We start from the raw sequence: 24,268 nt of genomic DNA, 5'->3' as shown, positions 1-24,268 counted from the left end.
ATCAGCCCACATTCCCTCCTCTATCTCCTCCCCTAGTTCTTCTTCCCACTTTCCTTTTAGTTCGCCCACCGACTCCTCCCCCTCTTCCCTCATCTCTCTGTAAATCTCTGACACCTTGCCCTCTCCGACCCACACCCCTGAAAGCACCCTGTCCTGTATCCCCTGTGTCGGGAGCCGCGGAAATTCCCTCACCTGTTGTCTAGTAAACGCCCTCACCTGCATATATCTCAAGAAATTTCCCCGGGGTAACTTATACTTTTCCTCCAGTGCTCCCAAGCTCGCAAAAGTCCCATCTATGAATAAATCTCCCACCTTCCTAATTCCCAACTGGTACCAGCTCTGAAATCCTCCATCCATTCTTCCTGGGGCGAACCTATGGTTGTTCCTGATAGGGGACCCCACCAGGGCTCCCCGCACCCCTCTCTGTCGCCTCCACTGTCCCCATATGTTCAGTGTTGCCGCCACCACCGGGTTCGTGGTGTACTTTTTAGGTGAGAGCGGTAGCGGTGCCGTCACCAGCGCCTCTAGACTCGTCCCTTTACAGGACCTTCTCTCCAGCCTTTTCCATGCCGCTCCCTCACCCTCCATCATCCATCTACGTATCATTGCCACATTGGCGGCCCAATAATAATCTCCCAAGTTCGGTAGTGCCAGTCCTCCTCTGTCCCTACTGCGCTGAAGGAACCCCCTCCTTACTCTCGGAACTTTCCCTGCCCACACAAAGCTCGTAATGCTCCTATCTATTTTATTAAAAAACGTCCTGGTGATTAAAATAGGGAGACATTGAAATACAAATAAGAACCTCGGGAGGACCATCATCTTAATTGCTTGCACCCTGCCGGCCAGCGATAAAGGCTGCATGTCCCACCTCTTAAAGTCCTCCTCCATTTGTTCTACCAGCCGTGTCAGATTAAGTCTGTGCAAGGTTCCCCAGCTCCTAGCGATCTGAATCCCCAAGTATCGGAAGTTTCTTTCCACTTTCCTTAGCGGTAAGCCTTCTATCTCTCTACTCTGGTCCCCTGGATGTATCACAAATAATTCACTCTTCCCCATGTTTAACCTATACCCCGAAAATTCCCCGAACCTCCTCAAAATTCGCATAACCTCTATCATCCCCCCCGCTGGGTCCGACACGTATAACAATAGGTCATCCGCGTATAACGAGACTCGGTGTTCTTCTCCCCCTCTAGTCACCGTCCAAGAATCTATTGACCTCAGTCTTGAATGGTTTTGCGTATTCGAGTCACAACACAAGGGAAAGCATTTCCTGCACAAGCTCATTTGCAGTCTCAGTATCAGAGAGCCAGCTGGCAGTCTTGAAACAAACAAGTTGGTCTGACCAAGACTAACAATAAAGTTCAAGCTTGATTCTGTAGACACCTCTCGCTGCCTCAGGAAGGCAGACAGCATTATCAGAGACCCCTCCCACCCAGGCATTACCTTCTTCCAGACCCTTCCATCAGGCAGAAGGTACAGAAGTCTGAAGACTCGCACATCCAGACATAGGAACAGCTTCTTCCCCACAGCTACAAGACTCCTCAATGACTTACCCCTCGGACTGATCTGTTCCCTGTAAGAATCTATTCACGATGCTCTATGCTGCTCTTGCTCATGTTCCCAGTCTTCCAGCCCTTACAAATGCTTCCTTTTTCTTTTTGACTATATTCCTCGTTATCCAAGGTACACAAAATTTGTCATACTTATCTTTCTTCCTCACAAGAACATGCCAGTCCTTAATTCCTATCAACTGACATTTCAAAGCCTCCACATGCCAGATATTGATTTACCCTCAAACATCCCCCCCCACCAATCTAAATTCTTCAGTTCCTGCCTAATATTGGCATAATTAGCCTTCCCCCAATCTCCCACCTTCACCCAAGGACTGCTCTTATCTTTATCCAACAGTATCTCAAAACTTACTGAGTTTTGTCACTGTTCCCGAAATGTTCCCCTACTGAAACTTCAACCACCTGGCCGGGCTCATTCCCCAATACCAGGTCATGTATGGCACCTGACCAAGTTGGATTATCTACACATTGTTTCAAGAAGCCCTCATGGATTCTACTTACAATTTCTGCCCTATCCAAGCCCCTAGATTCGTGTTGCACTGTCAGAGGTGCTGCCTTTCGGATGAGATATCAAAAACCAAGTTCTGAAAGACATCATTTAAATGCAAATTCTTTGTTTCTATATTACATATAGATCAACCTTGAAACCCATGAACAAAACAGAACAAAGCTTCAAATGATCAACAGATATTGTGCAAGCCTCACTCCCTGTCGGAAACATTTAGATAAAATGGTTTCCTAAAATTGACACTTGATAATACGGTGTGTACAGCAGTGATCACACTCCATTGGAGTCAAAGAGGTGATTGAAACTCTGACCAGTTTTGTTCAGAGAACCTTCAGAATTACCTCAGTAAGTTCAGTGACCAGAGCTCCACTTCCTGTATAGTAGAGGGGGAACAGGAAGATTGGCAAGGAGTACAGGCCCAACAAAGCCATCAATGCCAGGATGAAGTTGTGCCACACGCCTGTCAAAATAGAAAGGAAAAATAACTTTCTTCACATTGAAGGCTGAAGAAAATTATGCCAGCCTGGAACATAACTTAATTCATCCCAAGAGAGAGGTGAGATTTACCTGCACAGAATACTCGGAGTTGTTGGATTGGGGATATCAACTGCAAATGGTTTGTGTAGAGGTCGACAAAGGCTCCAGGGTAGATGACGAAAATAAACACTCCAAAACCATTAAATCTCACTTGTTCCCTGCACAGTGGAGCGAGGGGAAAACAGCACAACAATTCTCTTATTACAAATGCCGTACTCAACTTTAAACAAAACAAACTGTAATATGAATGGCTGAATTACGGAAATATCTAAGAATGTTCAGAACAAGTTTTTTAAAAAAAAATTTAGAGTACCCAATTCATTTTTCCAATTAATAGGCAATTTAGCTACACTGCACAATTTTTTGTGTTGTGGAGGTGAGATCCACGCAGACATAGGGAGAATGCGCAAACTCCACATGGACAGGGACCCAGGCCAAAATCGAACCCGGGTCCGCGGTGCTGTGAGGCAGAAGTGCTAACCACTGCAAAGAACAAGTTAAGGATGAGAAAAGACCATCCAGTCCCATTAGTCTTTCAAACTCCCCACAATATCTAACTTCAGGTTACCCTCCCTCAATACCGCTGGGGAAATAAATGGCTTTACATAAGAATTAGGAGGAGTAGGCCATCTAGCCCTTTGCGCCTGCTCCGCCATTTAATAAGATCATGGCTGAGCTTTTTGTGGACTCAGCTCCACTTACCCGCCTGCTCACCATTATTTTTGTTACTTTACTGTTCAAACATCTATCTATCTTTGCCTTAAAAAACATTTTTTTAAAAAAAATATATTTTATTCAAAATGTTTGGCCAACCATGACAGTACATTGTGTATCCTTTACACAGTAATATAACAATATAAATAACAATGGCCAGTTTTAAGCAAGAAATAAATAATATATAAACAACATCAAAATTAAAAAACGAAACTAAATGGCAACTGCCTTGTCCCAAATAAATACTCTCCAAAAATACAATTCAACAGTCCAATATAGAATTACCTAGAACAACAATCTATACATATTATACATGTAGACTAACATCCCTGAGAGTCCTTCTGGTTCCTCCCCCCCCCCCCCCCCCCCCCCGGGTTGCTGCTGCTGTCTTCTTCTTTTCCATTCCCTCTATCTTTCTGTGAGGTATTCGACGAACGGTTGCCACCGCCTGGTGAACCCTTGAGCCGAACCCCTTAGGACGAACTTAATCCGTTCCAACTTTATAAACCCTGCCATGTCATTTATCCAGGTCTCCACACCCGGGGGCTTGACTTCCTTCCACATCAACAGTATCCTGCGCCGGGCTACTAGGGACGCAAAGGCCAAAACATCAGCCACTTTCGCCTCCTGCACTCCCGGCTCCTCTGCAACCCCGAATATAGCCAACCCCCAGCTTGGTTCGACCTGGACCCCCACCACCTTCGAAAGCACCTTTGTCACCCCCATCCAAAACCCCTGTAGTGCCGGACATGACCAGAACATGTGGGTGTGATTCGCTGGGCTTCTCGAGCATCTCGCACACCTATCCTCCACCCCAAAAAATTTACTGAGCCGTGCTCCAGTCATATGCGCCCTGTGTAACACCTTAAATTGTATCAGGCTTAGCCTGGCACACGAGGACGATGAGTTTACCCTACTTAGGACATCAGCCCACAGCCCCTCCTCAATCTCCTCCCCCAGCTCCTCTTCCCATTTCCCTTTCAGCTCATCTACCATAATCTCCCCCTCGTCCCTCATTTCCCTATATATATCTGATACCTTACCGTCCCCCACCCATGTCTTTGAGATCACTCTGTCCTGCACCTCCTGCGTCGGGAGCTGCGGGAATTCCCTCACCTGTTGCCTCGCAAAAGCCCTGAGTTGCATATACCGGAATGCATTCCCTTGGGGCAACCCATATTTTTCGGTCAGCACTCCCAGACTTGCAAACGTCCCATCTACAAACTGATCTCTCAATTGTGTTACTCCTGCTCTTTGCCATGTTCCAAATCCCCCATCCATTCTCCCCGGAGCAAACTTATGGTTATTTCTTATCGGGGACCACTCCGAGGCTCCCATCTTACCCCTATGCCATCTCCACTGCCCCCAGGTTTTCAGAGTAGCCACCACCACCGGGCTTGTGGTGTATTTCTTCGGTGAGAACGGCAACGGCGCCGTCACCATAGCTTGTAGGCTCGTCCCCCTGCAGGACGCCCTCTCCAATCTCTTCCACGCCGCTCCCTCCTCTTCTCCCATCCACTTGCATACCATTGAGATATTGGCGGCCCAGTAGTACTCACTTAGGCTCGGTAGTGCCAGTCCCCCCCTATCCCTACTACGCTGCAAAAATCCCCTCCTCACTCTCGGGGTCTTCCCGGCCCACACAAAACTCATGATATTCTTCTCAATCCTTTTGAAAAAAGCCTTCGTGATCACCACCGGGAGGCACTGAAACACAAAAAGGAATCTCGGGAGGACCACCATTTTAACCGTCTGCACCCTCCCTGCCAGTGACAGGGATACCATGTCCCATCTCTTGAAGTCGTCCTCCATCTGTTCCACCAACCGCGTTAAATTTAACCTATGCAATGTACCCCAATTCTTGGCTATCTGGATCCCCAAGTAGCGAAAGTCCCTTGTTACCTTCCTCAACGGTAGGTCCTCTATTTCTCTGCTCTGCCCCCCTGGATGCACCACAAACAACTCACTTTTCCCCATGTTCAGTTTATATCCTGAAAATTCTCCAAACTCCCCAAGTATCCGCATTATCTCTGGCATCCCCTCCGCTGGGTCCGCCACATACAACAACAAATCGTCCGCATACAGAGATACCCGGTGTTCTTCTCCTCCCCTGAGTACTCCCCTCCACTTCCTGGAACCCCTCAATGCTATTGCCAGGGGCTCAATCGCCAGTGCAAACAATAATGGGGACAGAGGACATCCCTGCCTCGTCCCTCGATGGAGCCGAAAATATGCAGACCCCCGTCCATTCGTGACCACGCTCGCCATCGGGGCCCTATACAGCAGCTGTACCCATCTAATATACTCATCTCCAAAGCCAAATCTCCTCAAGACCTCCCACAAATAATCCCACTCCACTCTATCAAATGCTTTCTCGGCATCCATCGCCACCACTATCTCCGCTTCCCCCTCTGGTGGGGGCATCATCATTACCCCTAGCAGCCTCCGTATATTTGTATTCAGCTGTCTCCCCTTCACAAACCCAGTTTGGTCCTCATGGACCACCCCCGGGACACAATCCTCTATCCTCATTGCCATTACCTTGGCCAGAATCTTAGCGTCTACATTCAGGAGGGAAATAGGCCTATAGGACCCGCATTGCAGCGGGTCTTTTTCTTTCTTTAGGAGAAGCGATATCGTTGCCTCTGACATAGTCGGGGGCAGCTGTCCCCTTTCCCTCGCCTCATTAAAGGTTCTCATCAGTAGCGGGGCGAGCAAGTCCACATATTTCCTGTAAAATTCAACTGGGAATCCATCCGGTCCCGGAGCCTTCCCCGCATGCTCCTAATTCCTTTCACTACTTCCTCCATTTCAATCTGTGCTCCCAGTCCCACCCTCTCCTGCTCCTCCACCTTAGGAAATTCCAGCTGGTCCAGAAAACACATCATTCTCTCCTTCCCATCCGGGGGCTGAGCTTCATATAATCTTTCATAGAATGCCTTGAACACTCCATTCACTCTCTCCGCTCCCCGCTCCATCTCTCCCTCCTCATCCCTCACTCCCCCTATTTCCCTCGCTGCTCCCCTTTTCCTCAATTGGTGGGCCAGCAACCTGCTCGCCTTCTCCCCATATTCGTATTGTACACCCTGTGCCTTCCTCCACTGTGCCTCTGCAGTACCCGTAGTCAGCAAATCAAATTCTACATGTAGCCTTTGCCTTTCCCTGTACAGTCCCTCCTCCGGTGCCTCCGCATATTGCCTGTCCACCCTCAGAAGTTCTTGCAGCAACCGCTCCCGTTCCCTACTCTCCTGCTTTCCTTTATGTGCCCTGATTGATATCAGCTCCCCTCTAACCACTGCCTTCAGCGCCTCCCAGACCACTCCCACCTGGACCTCCCCATTATCATTGAGTTCCAAGTACTTTTCAATACACCCCCTCACCCTTAGACACACCCCCTCATCCGACATTAGTCCCATGTCCATTCTCCAGGGTGGACGCCGTTCTTTTTCCTCCCCTATCTCCAAGTCCACCCAATGTGGAGCGTGATCCGAGATAGCTATAGCCATATACTCCGTCCCCCTCACCTTCGGGATCAACGCCCTTCCCAAAACAAAAAAGTTTATTCGCGAATAAACTTTGTGGACATAGGAGAAAAACGAAAACTCCTTACTCCTAGGTCTACTAAATCTCCATGGGTCTACTCCTCCCATCTGCTCCATAAAGTCTTTAAGCACCTTGGCTGCTGCCGGCCTCCTTCCAGTCCTGGACCTCGATCTGTCCAGTCCTGGTTCCAGCACCGTGTTAAAATCTCCACCCATTACCAACTTCCCCACCTCTAGGTCCGGGATACGTCCTAACATGCGCCTCATAAAGTTGGCATCATCCAAGTTCGGGGCATATACGTTCACTAAGACCACCGCCTCCCCCTGTAATTTGCCACTCACCATCACGTATCTGCCCCCACTATCCGCCACTATGGTCTTTGCCTCAAACATTACCCGCTTCCCCACTAATATAGCCACCCCCCTGTTTTTCGCATCTAGCCCCGAATGAAACACCTGCCCCACCCATCCTTTGCGTAGTCTAACCTGGTCTATCAGTTTCAAATGCGTCTCCTGTAACATAACCACATCTGCCTTAAGTTTCTTTAGGTGTGCGAGTACCCGTGCCCTCTTTATCGGCCCATTCAGCCCTCTCACATTCCACGTGATCAGCCGGGTTGGGGGGCTCTTTACCCCCCACCCTTGTCGATTAGCCACCCCCTTTTACCCAGCTCCACACCCGGTTCCCACGCAGCTGTGTCCCCCCCAGGCGGTGCCCCCCCGCCCCGCCCACCCCACCCCATACCAGCTCCCCCTTCTCCCCAGCAGCAGCAACCCAGTAAATCCCCCCCTCCCACCCCCCCCCGCTAGATCCCCCACTAGCGTAGTTACACCCCCCATGTTGCTCCCAGAAGTCAGCAAACTCTGGCCGACCTCGGCTTCCCCCCGTGACCTCGGCTCGCACCGTGCGACGCCCCCTCCTTCCTGCTTCCCTATTCCCGCCATAATTATCATAGCGCGGGAACAAAGCCTTTTGGCCCCGCCCCCAATGGCCAACACCCCCAACTCCTCCACCTCCCTTCCTCCCTCCCCCACAACCTGTGGAAGAGAGAAAAGTTACCGGATCGCAGGATTAACAACATAAAAATCATCTCTCCCCCCTTTTTCCCCCCTCTTCGCCCCCCATATTCGCCCCACCACTTTGTCTCAAACGTTCTTTTTTAACAACCCACTCATTCCAATTTCTCTTCAACAATAAATGTCCACGCCTCATCCGCCGTCTCAAAGTAGTGGTGCTTCCCTTGATATGTGACCCACAGTCTTGCCGGCTGCAGCATTCCAAATTTTATCTTCTTTTTATGAAGCACCGCCTTGGCCCGATTAAAGCTCGCCCTCCTTACCTCACCTCCGCACTCCAGTCTTGATATACGCGGATCACCGCGTTCTCCCATCTGCTGCTCCGAGTTTTCTTTGCCCATCTTAGGACCATCTCTCTGTCCTTAAAACGGAGGAATCTCACCACTATGGCTCGAGGAATTTCTCCAGCCCTCGGTCTTCGCGCCATAACTCGATAGGCTCCCTCCACCTCCAGTGGACCCGTCGGGGCCTCCGATCCCATCAAGGAGTGCAGCATCGTGCTCACATATGCCCCGATGTCCGCCCCTTCTGCACCTTCAGGAAGACCAAGAATCCTTAAATTCTTCCTCCTCGCATTATTCTCCAGCACCTCCAGCCTTTCCACACATCGTTTATGGTGTGCCTCGTGCATCTCCGTCTTCACCACCAGGCCCTGTATATCGTCCTCGTTCTCGGCAGCCTTTGCCTTCACGACCCGAAGCTCCCGATCCTGGGTCTTTTGCTCATCTTTTAGCCCTTCAGTCGCCTGTAATATCGGGGCCAACAGCTCCTTCTTCATCTCCTTTTTAAGCTCTTCCACGCAGCGTTTCAAAAACTCGTGTTGTTCAGGGCCCCATATTAAACTGTCACCTTCCGACGCCATCTTGGATTTTGCTTGCCTTCCTTGCCGCTGCTCTAAAGGATCCACCGCAATCCGGCCACTTTCCTCTCCTTTTTCCATCCGTGTCCAGGAGGGATTTCCTTCTGGTTTACCGCACAGTGTTTTTAGCCGTTAAAATTGCCGTTGGGGCTCCTATTAAGAGCCCAAAAGTCCGTTCCACCGGAAGCTGCCGAAACGTGCGACTTAGCTGGTCATCGCCGCACCCGGAAGTCATCGCCTTAAAAAACATTTAACGAGGTAGCCTCAACTGCTTCACTGGGCAGGAAATTCCACATATTCACAACCCTTTGGGTGAAGAAGTTGTTCCTCAACTGAAATCTGCTTCTCCTTATTTTGCAGCTATGGCCCCTAGTTCTAGTTTCACCGCCAGTGGAAACAACCTCCCTGCTCCTATCCTATCTATGCCCTTCATAATTTTATGTTTCAAAAAGATCCTCTCTCATTCTTCTAAATTCCAATGGATAGAGTCCCAGTCTACTCAGTCTCCTCTCATAAGCTAATCCTCTCAACTCCAGAAATCAACCTAGTGAATCTCCTCTGCACACTCTCCAGTGCCAGTACATCCTTTCTCAAGTAAGGAGACCAAAACTGTACACAGTATTCCAGGTGTGGCATCACCAGCACCCCAAACAGCTGCAATATAACATCCCTGCTTTTAAATGCCATCACTCCAGCAATGAAGGACAAAATTCCATTTGCCTTCTTAATTACTTGCTGCACCTGCAAACCAACTTTTTGTGATTCATGCACAAGGACTCCCAGGTCCCTCTGCACAGCAGCATGCTGCAATTTTTTACCATTTAAATAATAGTCTATTTTGCTGTTATTCCAACCAAAATGGCTGACTTTCCATCTGCCAGACCCTTGCCCTCTCACTTAAACTATCTATTTCCCTCTGCAGACTTTCAGTGTCCTCTGCACACTTGGCTCTACCACTCATCTTAGTGTCATCTGCGTTCTAGTTTTTTCTAGGTTCTAGATCGTCTAAGGTTTTCCAGATGTTTAGCAGCCTCTGAGTAAAGGAAATATTTCTAATTCTTATCACCACTTTAAATTCAGCTCCTCTTGTCTAACAAACTAAAAGTTCAAGGTTCACATTGTTGGTGTCATTTAATACTTTGCTGTGTTCGCCTTTTAAAAAAATATTTCTATCACAAAGAGCTTATCATTCTTCCAGTGGCAGCCATGGAGTGAGTGGTCACTTATTTGGTAGCTCCCGCTCGTGGTGGACGTTTTTCCCTGATTTACGGTGGATCTGATCGACAAAACAGGTGACTGGTACAGTAGAGGAGAAGGACTCCCCACCAGTGTATGGATTTGTGGACCAAAGTGGTTTGAAAAGAATAGAACGTTGGTCGAAGACGGGAGTGGAGTCTGCAGCACAGGAGAATGTGGCGGAGGGTCAGGGACCAAAACTGCCGGCCCAGTGGTCAATGGAGCAACTGGTCGTCTTTCTCCAGGAGAGCTTTGCTCAGCAAACAAAGGAATACCCGGATCCGATTAAGACGGGGATTGACCGTGTGGAGCAGAGATTGGAAGCCCATGGCCAGGCGATCCAGAAGGTGGAAGAGGCGGTTGCTGAGCATGAGGAACAGATAGCCGAGATAGCACTGATGAAGTACCACCAGAAGAGGCTGCAACAGAAAGTGGAGAATTTGGATAACAGGTCGCGCAGGCAGAACCTGAGGATTGTTGGCCTCCCGGAGGGCGAGGGATCGGATGCAGGAACATATGTGGCACGTATGTTCGAGAAGCTGCTGGGTGAAGGTGCATTTGGTCGACCCTTGGAAGCCGCTGAGTAATGAGCCGCAGAGGGCGATGTGGACCAGGCAGACTTGGAGCTGCATATGGGAAGTCAACGAGCTGCATATGTACCAGGACTTGGGTGCGATCTGGTCAAAAGAAGGGCTAGTTTCAATAAGGTGAAACCGGCTCTCGTTAAGGGGGTGAAGTTCGCCATGCCGTACCGAGCGCGTTTGTGGGTCACTTATGAGTGCAGGTAATGGAGGACATTAAACTTGGGGGCGAGTAGTTCTGTTTTTGATATGCTGCTAAATTTCTTTTCTCTTTGGGTTTTGTATGTGTTGTTTTCCACTGAATTTTGGGCCGTTGCTTCGTTTTGTTTGCGGGTTAACTTTGTCCTTAATGGGGGATGGTGGGTGGAATTTTCTTCTTTGTGTTTATTGGGGATTGTGATGTGCTGCATATGTATGTTCGAGCGGGGGGGAAATCAGTGGGGGTTAGGATACTTGGTGCCATGGGCTACCAGGCTAGCTGGGCGGGCTAGCTCACGAGAGCGCAATGGGGGGGGGGGGGGGGGGGCAGGTGAGGGGGGGGGGGGGGGGGGGTTGGGATTGTTATTTTGTTGTGGGGGAGGGAGGGAGGGGGAGTAGTGATCTGCTGAAAGGGGAGGGGCTGACGCTTGGAGACAGATTGGGGGTCGATGACGGTGGGCGCCGGAGGGTGGGCCTGAGGCCGTGCAGGACGTGGGCTGGCCTAAGAAGGGTTATGGTTGATCGGTGGAGGCTGGGGGGTGCCCCCAACCAGGCTGATCATATGGAACGTGAGAGGGTTGAATGGGCCGCTCAAGGGGTCTTGCGTGTTCGAGAATTTGAAGAGTTTGAAGGCGGACGTGGCTATGTTACAGGAGGCGCATCCGAGGGTAGTGGATCAGACTAGGTGGAGGAAGGAGTGGGTTGGCCAGGTATTTCATTCGGGACTAGACTCTCAAACTAGGGGGGTAGTGATCTTGATCAATAAGCAGGTGTCATGTGAGGTAGGGAGCATAGTGGCAGACTCGGACCCGGGGGGTAGGTACGTTATGGTGAGCGGGAAGCTGGAGGGGATACAAAGAACAAAGAAAAGTACAGCACAGGAACAGGCCCTTCGGCCCTCTAAGCCTGCGCCGACCATGCTGCCCATCTAAACTAAAATCTTCCACACTTCCGGGGTTCATATCCCTCTATTCCCATCCTGTTCATGTATTTGTCAAGATGCCCCTTAAACGTCACTATCGTCCCTGTTTCCACCACCTCCTCTGGCAGCGAGTTCCAGGGACCCACTACCCTCTGTGTAAAATACTTACCTCGTATATCTCCTCTAAACCTTGCCCCTCGCACCTTAAACCCCCTAGTAATTGACCCCTCTACCCTGGGAAAAAGTCTCTGACTATCCACTCTGTCTATGCCCCTCATAATTTTGTCGACTTCTATCAGGTCGCCCCTCAACCTCCTTCGTTCCAGTGAGAACAAACCAAGTTTATTCAACCTCTCCTCATAGCTAATGCCCTCCATACCAGGCAACATGCTGGTAAATCTCTTCTGCACTCTCTCTAAAGCCTCCACATCCTTCTGGTAGTGTGGCGAACAGAATTGAACACTATACTCCAAGTGTGGCCTAACTAAGGTTCTGTACAGCTGCAACACGACTTGCCAATTCTTATACTCAATGCCCCAGCCAATGAAGGCAAGCAAGCCATATGCCTTCTTGACTACCTTCTCCACCCGTGTTGCCCCTTTCAATGACCTGTGGACCTGTACACCTAGATCTCTCTGACTGTCAATACTCGAGGGTTCTATCATTCACTGTCTCATCCCTACCTGTATTAGACCTTCCAAAATGCATTACCTCATATTTGTCCGGATTAAACTCCATCTGCCATCTCGCCGCCCAACTCTCCAAATGATCTAAGTCCTGCTGTATCCTCTGACAGTCCTCATCGCTATCCGCAATTCCACCAACCTTTGTCATCCGCAAACTTACCAATCAGACCAGTTACATTTTCCTCCAAATCATTTATATACTACGAACAGCAAAGTTCCCAGCACTGATCCCTGCGTAACACCACTATTCACAGCTCTCCATTCAGAAAAGCACCCTTCCACTGCTACCCTCTTTTATGACCTAGCCAGTTCTGTATCCATCTTGCCAGCTCACCTCTGATCCCATGTGACTTCACCTTTTGTACCAGTCTGCCATGAGGGACCTTGTCAAAGGCCTTACTGAAGTCCATATAGACAACATCCACTGTCCTAATTGCATCAATCATCCTTCTGACCTCCTCGAAAAACTCTGCTGGTGGTATTAGTGAATATTTATGCACCAAGACGACGCAGAGTTAATGAGGTGGGTGTTAGGGAAGATTCCGGACTTGGACTCGCATAAGCTGATCATGAGGGGGACTTCAATACGGTTATAGATCCAAGGTTGGATCAGTCGAGTTCAAGGACAGGGAGGGTGCCAGCCGCGGCAAAGGAACTAATGGGGTTTATGGAACAAATGGGAGGGGTAGATCCGTGGAGATTCGGATGACCAAGCGAGAAGGAGTTTTCTTTTTTCCCCCACATACACAAAGTGTACTCCCGGATTGATTTTTTCGTTTTGAGCAGGGCTTTGCTGGCGGGGGTGGTGTATGCCGAGTATTCGGTGATTGTTGTGTCGGGCCATGCCCCACACTGGGTGGATTTACGGGTGAGCAAGAAGAGGAGTTAGCGCCTGTAATGGAGATTGGATGGAGAATTGTTCGCGGATGAGGAGGTGAGCGGGCGGGTGAGGGAGGCCATCCAGAATTATTTGGAGATAAATGACACAGGAAATATTTGGGCAGTATAGGAGGCACTGAAGGCAGTAGTTAGGGGGGAACTGAGTTTGGTGCGGGCTCACAGGGAGAAGGTGGAGCGGGCAGAGATGGATAAGCTGGTTAGGGAGATCCTCGAGGTGGATAGAAGGTACTTGGAAGCCCCGGAGGCGGGGTTTTGAAGGAGCGGCAGAAGCTGCAGATGGAGTTTGGTCTGATATCTACATGGAAAGCGATGGGGCAGTTGAGGAAGGCGAGAGGGGCGGTATACGAGTATGGGGAGAAGGCCAGTAGGATGCTAGCACACCAGCTCAGGAAAAGGGAAGCAGCCAGGGAGATAGGAAGAGTGAAGGATAGAGGGGGGAACACGATTTTGAACCCAGCGGGAATGAACGGGATGTTCAAGGAATTTTAGAGTCGGTTGTATGAGTCGGAGCCCCCAGCTGGGGTAGAGGGGATGAGGCAATTCTTGGAGGGTTTGGAGTTTCCGAAGGTGGAGGAAGGGTTGGTGGAGGGACTGGGAGCCCTGATTGGGATTGTGGAAGTAGTAGAAGGGTTGGAGGCGATGCAGTCGGGCAAGGCCCCGGGACCAGACAGATACCCAGTGGAATTTTATAAGAAGTTTTCTGGGGTGTTGGGTCCGCTGCTGGTGAGGGCATTTAATGCGGCAAGGGAGCAGGGTGTTCTTCCCCCGCCAATGTCACAGGATTCGATCTCATTGATCCTGAAGCGGGAGAGGGACCCAGAACAATGCCAGTCATACAGACCTTACTAAATGTTGACGCCAAATTGCTTGCTAAGATTGTGGCCTCGAGGATAGAGGACTGTGTTGCGGGGGTGATGGGAGAGGACCAGACGGGATTTGTTAAAGGAAGCAGTTAATGGTCAACGTTAGAATGCTCTTGAATTTCATCATGATGCCCTCCGAGGGAGGTGGTGGTCGCTATGGACGTAGAGAAGGCCTTTGACCGGGTGAAGTGGAAGTATTTGTGGGAGGTCCTGGGGAGGTTTGGGTTTGGGTAGAGTTTTGTAGACTGGGTCCAGTTGCTGTACAAGGCGCTGGTGGAGAGTGTGACGACGAACCGGGTGAGTTCAAAATATTTCAGACTGAGCCGAGGGACGAGGCAGGGATGTCCCCTCTCCCCACTGTTGTTTGCCTTGGCTGACCCCTGCAGCACCCACAGTTTGCCAGCCAGAGATGGACCTATTTATTCCAACCCTCTGCTTTCTGTCAGTCAGCCAATCCACAATCCAATCTAGTACTCTACCCCCAAGCCCCTGCGATCTCACCTTCTGGATCAGTCTTTTATGCGGCAGCTTGTCAAACGCCTTCTGGAAGTCGATATATACATAGATAGAATTTACAGTGCAGAAGGAGACCATTCGGCCCATCGAGTCTGCACCGGCTCTTGGAAAGAGCACCCTACCCAAGTTCAACACCTCCACCCTATCCCCATAACCCAGCAACCCCACCCAACACTAAGGGCAATTTTGTACACTAAGGGCAATTTATCATGGCCAATCCACCTAACCTGCACATCTTTGGACTGTGGGAGGAAACCGGAGCACCCGGAGGAAACCCACGCACACACGGGGAGGATGTGCAGACTCCGCACAGACAGTGACCCAATCCGGAATCGAACCTGGGACCCTGGAGCTGTGAAGCAATTGTGCTAATCACTATGCTACCGTGCTGCCCACCATATCTACAGGTTCCCCATTATCCACCTTGTTGGTTATGTCCTCAAAGAACTCAAGCAAGTTTGCCAAGCATGACTTATCCTTCAAAAAGCCATGCTGACAATGGATTGAACTTTGTCTTTCCAAATGTTCAGTCATATCTTCCAGATTTCTGGGGTGTTGGGTCCGCTGCTGGTGAGGGCATTTAATTCCCCCAACAATCCTCCTCATTGATTCCAGCAACTTCACCACCACAGAGGTGTGGTCATTTTAAAATCACACTGCAGTCAGATCTCAGGAAGTCTGTTGTTCGTAGCCCAGATCGAGCCAGACTTTCCGTCACCAAGAGTATCTACTGTTGCCTGATATGGGAACAGGTCATGTGCAGCCCACACCGCCAGGGATTGGACACCTGGGGTGGGCTCAGGTGGCCTGTCAAATAGTCATCAACTGGACCATTGGCTGCTGGGGCCCCCTCCCGAGACCTCACTGGCCGGAAGCCAGAGAAGTTTCTGGAAAAGCGAGTGGAGGAGGGATAAAAGTAGGCATTTCGGAGATACCAGTGGCAGAAATGTGGTATTACAGGTATTACGGTACCTGATAGGCTAAAGCGCCATTGGTGGAAACTGTATGCTTTCTATTGGCTAGAGTGTATAATAGCTCCACCCTGATAGACGGGGTATAAGAACCCGTGCCGCCCCAGCAGCCCTCATTCTGTACCTGAGCTGCTGGTGTAAACATCTAGCTTATTAAAGCCTTCAGCTGGACTACAACCTCGCTTTAGTGGTCATTGATCGTGCATCAAGAAGGAGTAGAGCAAGCGGAAGAAGCAAAAGAGGCAGAAGAACAGAAGACAAGCAGAAGACTCAAAGCAAAGACTCAAAAGTAAAGACTCATAAAACTTGCTTGACAGACTTGGTGTGTGAGGTGACCCAGACCAGACCAGAAACGAGCAAGCAAGAAACAGCCAGCGAGAATCACCTTTGCAAAGAGGAACCAGAGGGACTAAGGGATTGGATCTACAACTTACCAAACCACCTTTGCGGGTAGTATAGTCGAATCCTGGGTGTTTCTTGTATGTATAGTGGGTAATTTACAGGTTAACTACATTTAATAAAGTGTGTTGCATTATATCCGTGTCCGTACTTTGTTCTACTCATAAATAAAGGCATCTGGGTAAACTTTAATTAAGGAGCTGGTTGAAGATCCGAATTGGACAGATACAACAGAGGTCTATAGTTTTGCCTCTCTCCCTTTTTGAATAGGGGTGTCACATTAGCATGTTTCCAATCCACTGGAATCGTTTCAGATCCAGGGAATTTTTAAATATCATAATGCTTCCACTATCTCTGCTGCCACCTCCTTCAATACCCTAGGGTGCAGGCCATTGGGTCCCAGAAACGTATCTGCCTTTAATCCCATTAGTTTATTCAATACCTTCGCCCTAGTGATGGCTATTGCACCAAGTTTCTCTCATTAACTGCAGTTTTTGGGACTACGATGGCAAAAAACAAACAACCTCTGAAGTTCAGAGTAGAATGAAATAAGCCATCTCACACAACTCTTTATCTTTCCCATCTTAACAGAAACAATGGGAGGGAACAGAATGAATAATGACAGTACCTGACAGCAGCCACCCCATGACCTACTTCGTGTATGACGCCACTGATCAGAATTGCAGAGAAGAAATATACCATCTGACTGATTGGCAGGTTAACACCAGGCACCTGTTAATGGGAATAATAGTTATTGCCACATTTAGTATCATGTTCTATATGCAGGGACTCTGGACAGAATTAACTAGTGACACTGTTCGATCCCGGGTCACTGTCGGTGTGGAGTTTGCACACTCTCCCAGTGTCTGCGTGTGTCTCACACACACAACCCAAAGATGCGCAGGGTTGGTGGGTTGGCCACGCTAAATTGTCCCTTAACTGGAAAAAAATGTGAATTGGGTACTTTACATTTATTTTTAAAAACTAGCTACATAGGAATTGCTTGCAAGTTAAGGAGACTGCATACAGACAGTAACTTGAGTTTTCATAGACATTTAGCCCATGAAATGACAATGCCATGATGGGCAAATGCTCAAGACAAAAGAAGACTAAATTGGCCGAGCGGGTAAGTGCTTGTCTCCTCCAATAAATGTTAGGAGCTTTGTGATGAAGATCAGGACCTTCTGATCAGCTGCCTGTGCTGAGTCCCTCCCTTGCAATGGTTCCCCTGGTCAAACTGCCGCAAATCGCCCTCCCCCCCCCCCGCCCGAGCCCTGAACGCACATCTTTCACCAGTGCTACCTCCCCTCCTGCCCTCTCAGCTCATCTTGTGTAAGAGACCCACCTCCTCTTCCTTCGACCTATTCCTAAACTGATGACGGAACTTCCCCTCCTGATCCGCATATAAACAGATATCCTTGTCTCCTTTAAATCTCCCATCACCATCCCCTCAAGAAAATGACCTTTGACACCACCATCTTGGCAGACTACCATCCTAATTTTAACCCCGCTTTCAGTTACAAAATCCTTGAACATGTCGTCACCTCCTAAATCCCATCTTTCCTGGAACTCTATGTTTGAACAACCCCCCCTGCCCCCATCAGTCAGGTTTTCTGTCATGGTCGTGTACAGTTCTTAAAATCACAAGTGACATTCCATGTGATTATGTAAAGGGAAACTTTCTCTCCTCATCCTTCTCGACCTGTCTGCCCTTACCAATCATAAATAACATCCTGTGTGACACCTCTCTCCTCGTCCTTCTCGACCTGTCTGCAGCCTTTGACACGGTAAACACACCATCCTCAATACCTCAGCACTCTTATCCAGCTGGCTGGGACTGCTCTCACCTGCTTCTATTCTTATCAATCTCATCAGAGCCAGAGAATCTCTCCTGTTCCTGCGCCGTTACCTCTGGTGTTCCCCAGGGATCTATCCTTAAGCCCCTCCTATTTCACATCTACATTCTGCCCCTGGGAGATACCATCTGAAGGTAGAGAGTTAGTTTTCACTTATGACACCCAGCTCCACCCCACCACCACCTCTCTTGACTCTGTCACTTGTTATTTGCTTATCCGACCGACATCCAGCACTGGAGAAATTTCCTTCAATTAAATATTGGAAAGAGCGAAGCTAATGTTTTTGGTTCTTCTCGAAGTTCACAATACTTCCTAGTTTTGTGTCATCTCCAAATTTTGAAATTGTGTCCAGTCCACCTGAGCCTAGATCATGAATATACGAACTGCGAAGGAGCAGTCCGAACAGCAATTTTTGGCAACACAATTGTGAAACGTGCACAGGTTTGAAACACTGGTCAGCACTACTGTAGCCTGTCGCTCAGTCAACTTCGTAGCCACATTGCTTGCCTTTATTCGATGAACTCTAACTTTGCTCACAAGTCTGTGATGCGGCATTTTGCCCATTAGAATCCCTACAGTACAGGAGGTGGCCATCGAGTCTGCACCAACCCTCCAAAAGAGCACCCGACCCACATCCACCCCATCCTATCCCCTTAACCTAACCTGCACATCTTTGGGTTGTGGGAGGAACCTGGAGCACTGGGAGGAAACCCATGCAGACAGAGGGAGAATGTACAGACTCCACACAGATAGTTATTGTTGGCCGGAATTGAACCTGGGACCCTGGCACTGAGGCAGCAGTGCTAACCAATGTGTCACCATGCCGCCCCACAATTTTCTCACATATCTTTTGGAAGTCCATGTCCACCACATCAATCACATCTACCTTCTCTGCTACCTCATGAAAAACAAATCAGGCAGGTTAGCTAAACATAAAGGGATCGGGCAGGAGAATGGGGATGAGAAAGAAATAAGCCATGATTGATGGGCCGAGTGACCTGATTCCACTCTTATGGTCTTATGAGTGGTCCTTAACAAATCTGTGATGGCTTTTCTGAATTAACTCACATATGTCCATGTGACGTAATTTTGTCCCGAATAACTGTTTCTGAAAGGTTCCTCACACGGAAGGTAAGCTAACTGGCCTGTAGTGGCTGAGCTTATCCATACACCTCTTTTTTGAACAGGAGTGTAACATTTGCAGTTCCCCATTCCTCTGGTATTATTCCTGTATCAAAGGAAGATTGGAAAATTATGGCAGTGCCTCCTCCAATTCCGTACACACCCAAAGGAGATGAAGTTTGCAGAGTTGCGGGGAAAGGACAGGGAGTGTGAGTAGCTGCATTTCTCCAGCACAGATACAATGATCTCCTCCATTCTATGATATTAGACACCATTCTGCTGCTGAGAAGCTGGACTGTCCTTTAACGCCACAAGATCTGTATTTTTGAATCTCATCAATTCCTTTTCTTCGCATCTAAAATTTGCTCTTCTCGTTATCTAGTGCAAACAACCCGTCACTACTGACCCTATCAAAGCCCCATCACAGTCTGCAGGTTTATTAACTCCAATGGAAAAAGGTCCAACTTCTCAAATCTCTGTTTACCTCTGGGTTAAGGCCACTTACCACAACTTGTAGGATGCGTTCGTTCTCGGGTGTAGGGCCCTCTGCTGTCATCAGGGCCAATGTCTGTGAGAATGTTTTGGCCAGAAGCAGCATTGAAACAAACATAGAGACCACACCAAAGGCCATTCCCAGACTGAACCTGGAAAATAAATTAGCGATCCAACTACTTCACTCACATCTGACAATCATTAGACAACTTTCCCAACTTCAGGACATGCAATAGTATTGTACAGCTGATGCAACATTTTTGAAATAGAATGTAGGAAACATAGTGGCCAATTTGCACACAGCACGTTCTTACACATACATGAGATAAACGAGCAGATTGTCCAATGTGGGTTGATGGAGAAATATTGGGAGAACCTCTTTGCTCTTCAAATTGTACCATGGGATATTTTATATCTGCCTGAAAGGGAAGATTAGGCCATTGTTCCAGCAGCACATATTTCTGAACAGAAATATAGGTCTATAAAGTATTACCTTCCTTGGGCACACTCACACATGTTGCGCTCAAAGAATAAACCCCATTCGGTGGGGAAGGGGCAATTTAGCGTGGTCAATCCACCTACCCTACACATCTTCGGGTTGTGGGGACAAAATCCACGCAGACACGGGGAAAACGTGCAAACTCCACACGGACAGCGACCCAGGGCCGGGATCGAACCTGGGTCCTCGGCGCTTTGAGGCACCAGTGCTAACCACTGCGCCACCATGCCGCCCCAATGCTGGAGACGTTGATGGGAGAGGGAGCCTTCAACCGGCCCCTCGAAGTGGATTAGGCACACAGGGCACTGAGGAAGCTGAAGGTGGGGGAGCTGCCGACTGTGATGGTGGTGCGGCTGCATCGATTTTTGGACAAAGAAAAGATCTTGAAATGGGCGAGGCAGACCAGGAGGTGCACCTGGGAAGGGAGCGAGCTGAGGGTCGTCCAGCACCTGGGTGCGGAGCTGGTGATGAGGAGGCCCGGGTTCAACCAGATAAAGGCTGCCGTCTTTAAGAACAGGGGCAAGTTCGGGGTTTTGCACCCTGCCCGCTAGTGGGTGACACATTAGAAACAGGAGTTTTATTTTGACTCGCCAGAGGAGGTGTGCGAGGATGGTAACATTTGGGGAGGAGCTTGTACCGGGAGGGTAGTTTAGGGTGGGTTTCAATGGGATAGTGGTGATGGTGAATGCGCCTTCTGTTTTTCTTTGTTTGTTAGCGGTGGGGTGGATTGAGCGGGGGGGGGGCGGGGGGACTGGAGGGGTGAGGGGGAGTGAGAGGCCTTGTGTGGGGGGCACCATGCTAGCTGGGCAGGCTAATTAACGGGAGTGAGGTGGAGGTTGTCAGGTGGAAGTGGGGATTTAAGGGTGGAGGGGGGAGGAGAGGGGAGGGTTGCTGACATGGGTGTGGTTGGTGTGGCGCAGTTGGGTGGGGATTGTCAGGGCAGCATTGGGGGGATTATGGAGATCTTGGGGGAATTTGGCTGGTTTCTGGGATACAAGTTGAACATGGGAAAGGGTGAGGTGTTCCTGATCAGTGTCAGAAGGCAGGAAAGGAGATATGGGGAGTTGCCATTCCGCATGGTGGGGACGAGCTTCAGTTACCTTGGTATCCAGGTTGCGTGAAGCTGGGCCCAGCTGCATAGATTGAACCTGTCTCGATTGGTGGAGGGGATGAAGGTGGATTTTAAGAGGTTAGATATGTTGCCGCTGTCGTTGGTTGGACACATGCAGACAGTGAAAATGATGATGCTGCCCAGGTTTCAGTTTGTGTTTCAGAACATAGAACAGTACAGCACAGTACAGGCCCTTCAGCCCACAATGTTGTGCCGACCATTTATCCTAATCTAAGATCAACCTAACCTACACCCCTTCAATTTACTGCTGTCCATGTGCCTAAGAGTCGCTTAAATGTCCCTAATGACTCTGACTCCACCATCTCCGCTGGCAGTGCATTCCACACACACACCACTTTCTGTGTAAAGAACCGACCTCTGACATCTCCCCTATACCTTCCTCCAATCACCTCAAAATTATGTCCCCTCGTCACAGCCATTTCCACCCTGGGGAAAAGTCTCTGGCTATCCACTCTATCCATTCCTCTCATCGCCTTGTACACCTCTATCAAGTCACCTCTCTGCCTTCTTCGCTCCAGTGAGAAAAGCCCTCAACCTTTCTTCATAAGACATGTCCTCCAGTCCAGGCAGCATCCTGGTAAATCTCCTCTGGATTGGATTTGTTTATTGTCACGTGTACAGAGGTACAGTGAAAAGTATTTTTCTGCGAGCAGTTCAACAGATCATTAAGTACATGGGAAGAAAAGGGAATAAAAGAAAAGACATAATAGGGCAACACAAGGTACACACTGTAACTAGATAACACCAGCAACAGGTCAAGCATAGAGGGGTGTAGTGTTAATCAGGTCAGTCCATAAGAGGGTCGTTTAGGAATCTGGTAACAGTGGGGAAGAAGCTGTTTTTGATCTGTTCGTGCGTGTTCTCAGACTTCTGTATCTCCTGCCCGATGGAAGAAGTTGGAAGAGTGAGTAAGCCGGGTGGGAGAGGTCTTTGATTATGCTGCCCACTTTCCCCAGGCAGTGGGAGGTGTAAATGGAGTCAATGGATGGGAGGCAGGGCCGTGTGATGGACTGGGCTGTGTTCACGACTCTCTGAAGTTTCTTGCGGTGCTGGGCCGAGCAGTTGCCATACCAGGCTGTGATGCAGCCAGATAGGATGTTGTGCATCTGTAAAAGTTGGTAAGGGTTAATGTGGACATGCCGAATTTCCTTAGTTTCCTGAGTAAGTATAGGCGCTGTTGTGCTTTCTTGGTGGTAGCGTCGACGTGGGTGGACCAGGACAGATTTTTTGAGATGTGCACCCCTAGGAATTTGAAACTGCTAACCTCGGCCCCATTGATGCTGACAGGGGTGTGTACAGTACTTTGTTTCCTGAAGTCAATGACCAGCACTTTAGTTTTGCTGGCATTGAGGGAGAGATTGTTGTCGCTGCACCACTCCACTAGGTTCTCTATCTCCCTCCTGTATTCTGACTCGTCGTTATTCGAGATCCGGCGCACTATGGTCGTATCGTCAGCAAACTTGTAGATGGAGTTGGAACCACATTTTGCCACACAGTCATGTGTATACAGGGAGTAGAGTAGGGGGCTAAGTACGCAGCCTTGCGGAGACCCGGTATTGAGGACTATTGTGGAGGAAGTGTTATTTATTCTTACTGATTGTGGTCTGTTGGTCAGAAAATCGAGGATCCAGTTGCAGAGTGGGAAGCCAAGTCCTAGGTTTTGGACTTTGATATGAGCTTGGCTGGGATTATGGTATTGAAGGCGGAGCTGTGGTCACTAAGTAGGAGTCCTTGTTGTCGAGATGCTCTAGGGATGAGTGTAGGGCCTGTGAAATGGAGTCTGATGTGGACCGGTTGCAGCGGTATGCGAATTGCAGTGGATCAAGGCTTTCTGGGAGTATGGAGGTGATGAGTTCATGATCAACCTCTCGAAGCACTTCATTACGACTGAAGTCAGGGCCACCGGACGGTAGTCATTGAGGCACGTTGCCTGGTTCTTCTTTGGCACCGGTATAATGGTGGTCTTCTTGAAGCAGGTGGGGACCTCGGAGTGGAGTCGGGACAGGTTAAAGATGTCCGCGAACGCATCTGCCAGCTGGTCCGCGCAGGCTCTGAGTGCACGACCAGGGATCTCGTCCGGGCCCCTCGCCTTCCGAGGGTTCACTTTCAGGAAGGCTGATCTGACTTCGGAAGCTGTGATAATGGGTATGGGTGAATTATGGGCTGCTGGGGCACTCGACAGCGGATTGTTGGTTACCTGCTCGAACCGAGCATAGAATGCATTGAGTTCAACGGGGAGGGGTGCGTTGCTGCCGAAGATACTGTTCGGCTTCGCTTTGTAGCCCGCTATGTTGTTTAGTCCTTGCCACAGTCGCCGAGAGTCTGTCTGTGACTCTAGCTTGGTTTGATATTCTCTCTTGGCACCTCGGATGGCTTTGCGGAGGTCGTACCTAGATTTCTTGTATAGGTCAGGGTCGTCTGCCTTGAACGCCTCAGATCTGTCCTTCAGTAGGGAGTCAATCTCACGATTGAGCCATGGTTTCCGTTTGGGGAACGCACGTACTGCTTTCTTTGGCACGCAGTCGTCTACATATGTGCTGATGAAGTCTGTGACGGTGGTGGCATACTCATTTAAGTTGGTCGCTGAGTTCTTAAATATGTACCAGACCACTGACTCTAAGCAGTCACATAAGAGCTCTTCTGTTTCCTCGGACCAGCACTGCACGACCTTCTTAGCTGGATTCTCCCGCTTGAGTTTCTGCTTGTATGCCGGGAGAAGGAGCACCGTCCCCAAAGTGCGGTCGGGGGATGGAACGGTAGGCACCCTTGATTTTTGAGTAGCAGTGGTCAAGAGTGTTGTCGCCCCTGGTGGGACAGGAGATGTGCTGGTGGAATTTTGGCACTACACTCTTGAGGTTGGCCTTGTTGAAATCTCCGGCCACGGTGAACAAGGCCTCCGGGTGTTCTGTTTCGTACTTGTTTATAACTGTGTATAGTTCGTCCAGCGCCTTCCTCACTTCTGCCTGGGGTGGGATGTAGACCGCTGTGATAATGGCTGAAGTGAACTCATGTGGAAGATAGTATGGGCAGCACTTCACGGTCAGGTATTCCAGGTCTGGGAGCAGTAGGTCGCCTGGGTCGCCATATCCA

At 49.4% G+C, this 24,268-nt stretch overlaps 1 protein-coding gene across 1 annotated transcript in view; it reads right to left on the bottom strand.

The window, feature by feature from the left end:
* mbtps2 (membrane-bound transcription factor peptidase, site 2) overlaps positions 1-24,268 on the bottom strand; it is a 194,774-nt gene that overhangs the window by 87,069 nt on the left and 83,437 nt on the right. The window contains exons 3-6 of the mRNA XM_072514446.1: positions 19,561-19,699; positions 16,706-16,809; positions 2,644-2,771; positions 2,418-2,536 (exon numbers count right to left, since the gene is read on the bottom strand). Of these exons, the coding sequence (XP_072370547.1) occupies positions 2,418-2,536; positions 2,644-2,771; positions 16,706-16,809; positions 19,561-19,699 (490 nt within the window). The remainder of the gene's footprint in view (positions 1-2,417; positions 2,537-2,643; positions 2,772-16,705; positions 16,810-19,560; positions 19,700-24,268) is intronic.

This window comes from Scyliorhinus torazame, chromosome 8, assembly GCF_047496885.1.
Source record: "Scyliorhinus torazame isolate Kashiwa2021f chromosome 8, sScyTor2.1, whole genome shotgun sequence".
NCBI lineage: Eukaryota > Metazoa > Chordata > Chondrichthyes > Carcharhiniformes > Scyliorhinidae > Scyliorhinus > Scyliorhinus torazame.
This window is presented reverse-complemented; position numbering and strand designations above follow the sequence as displayed.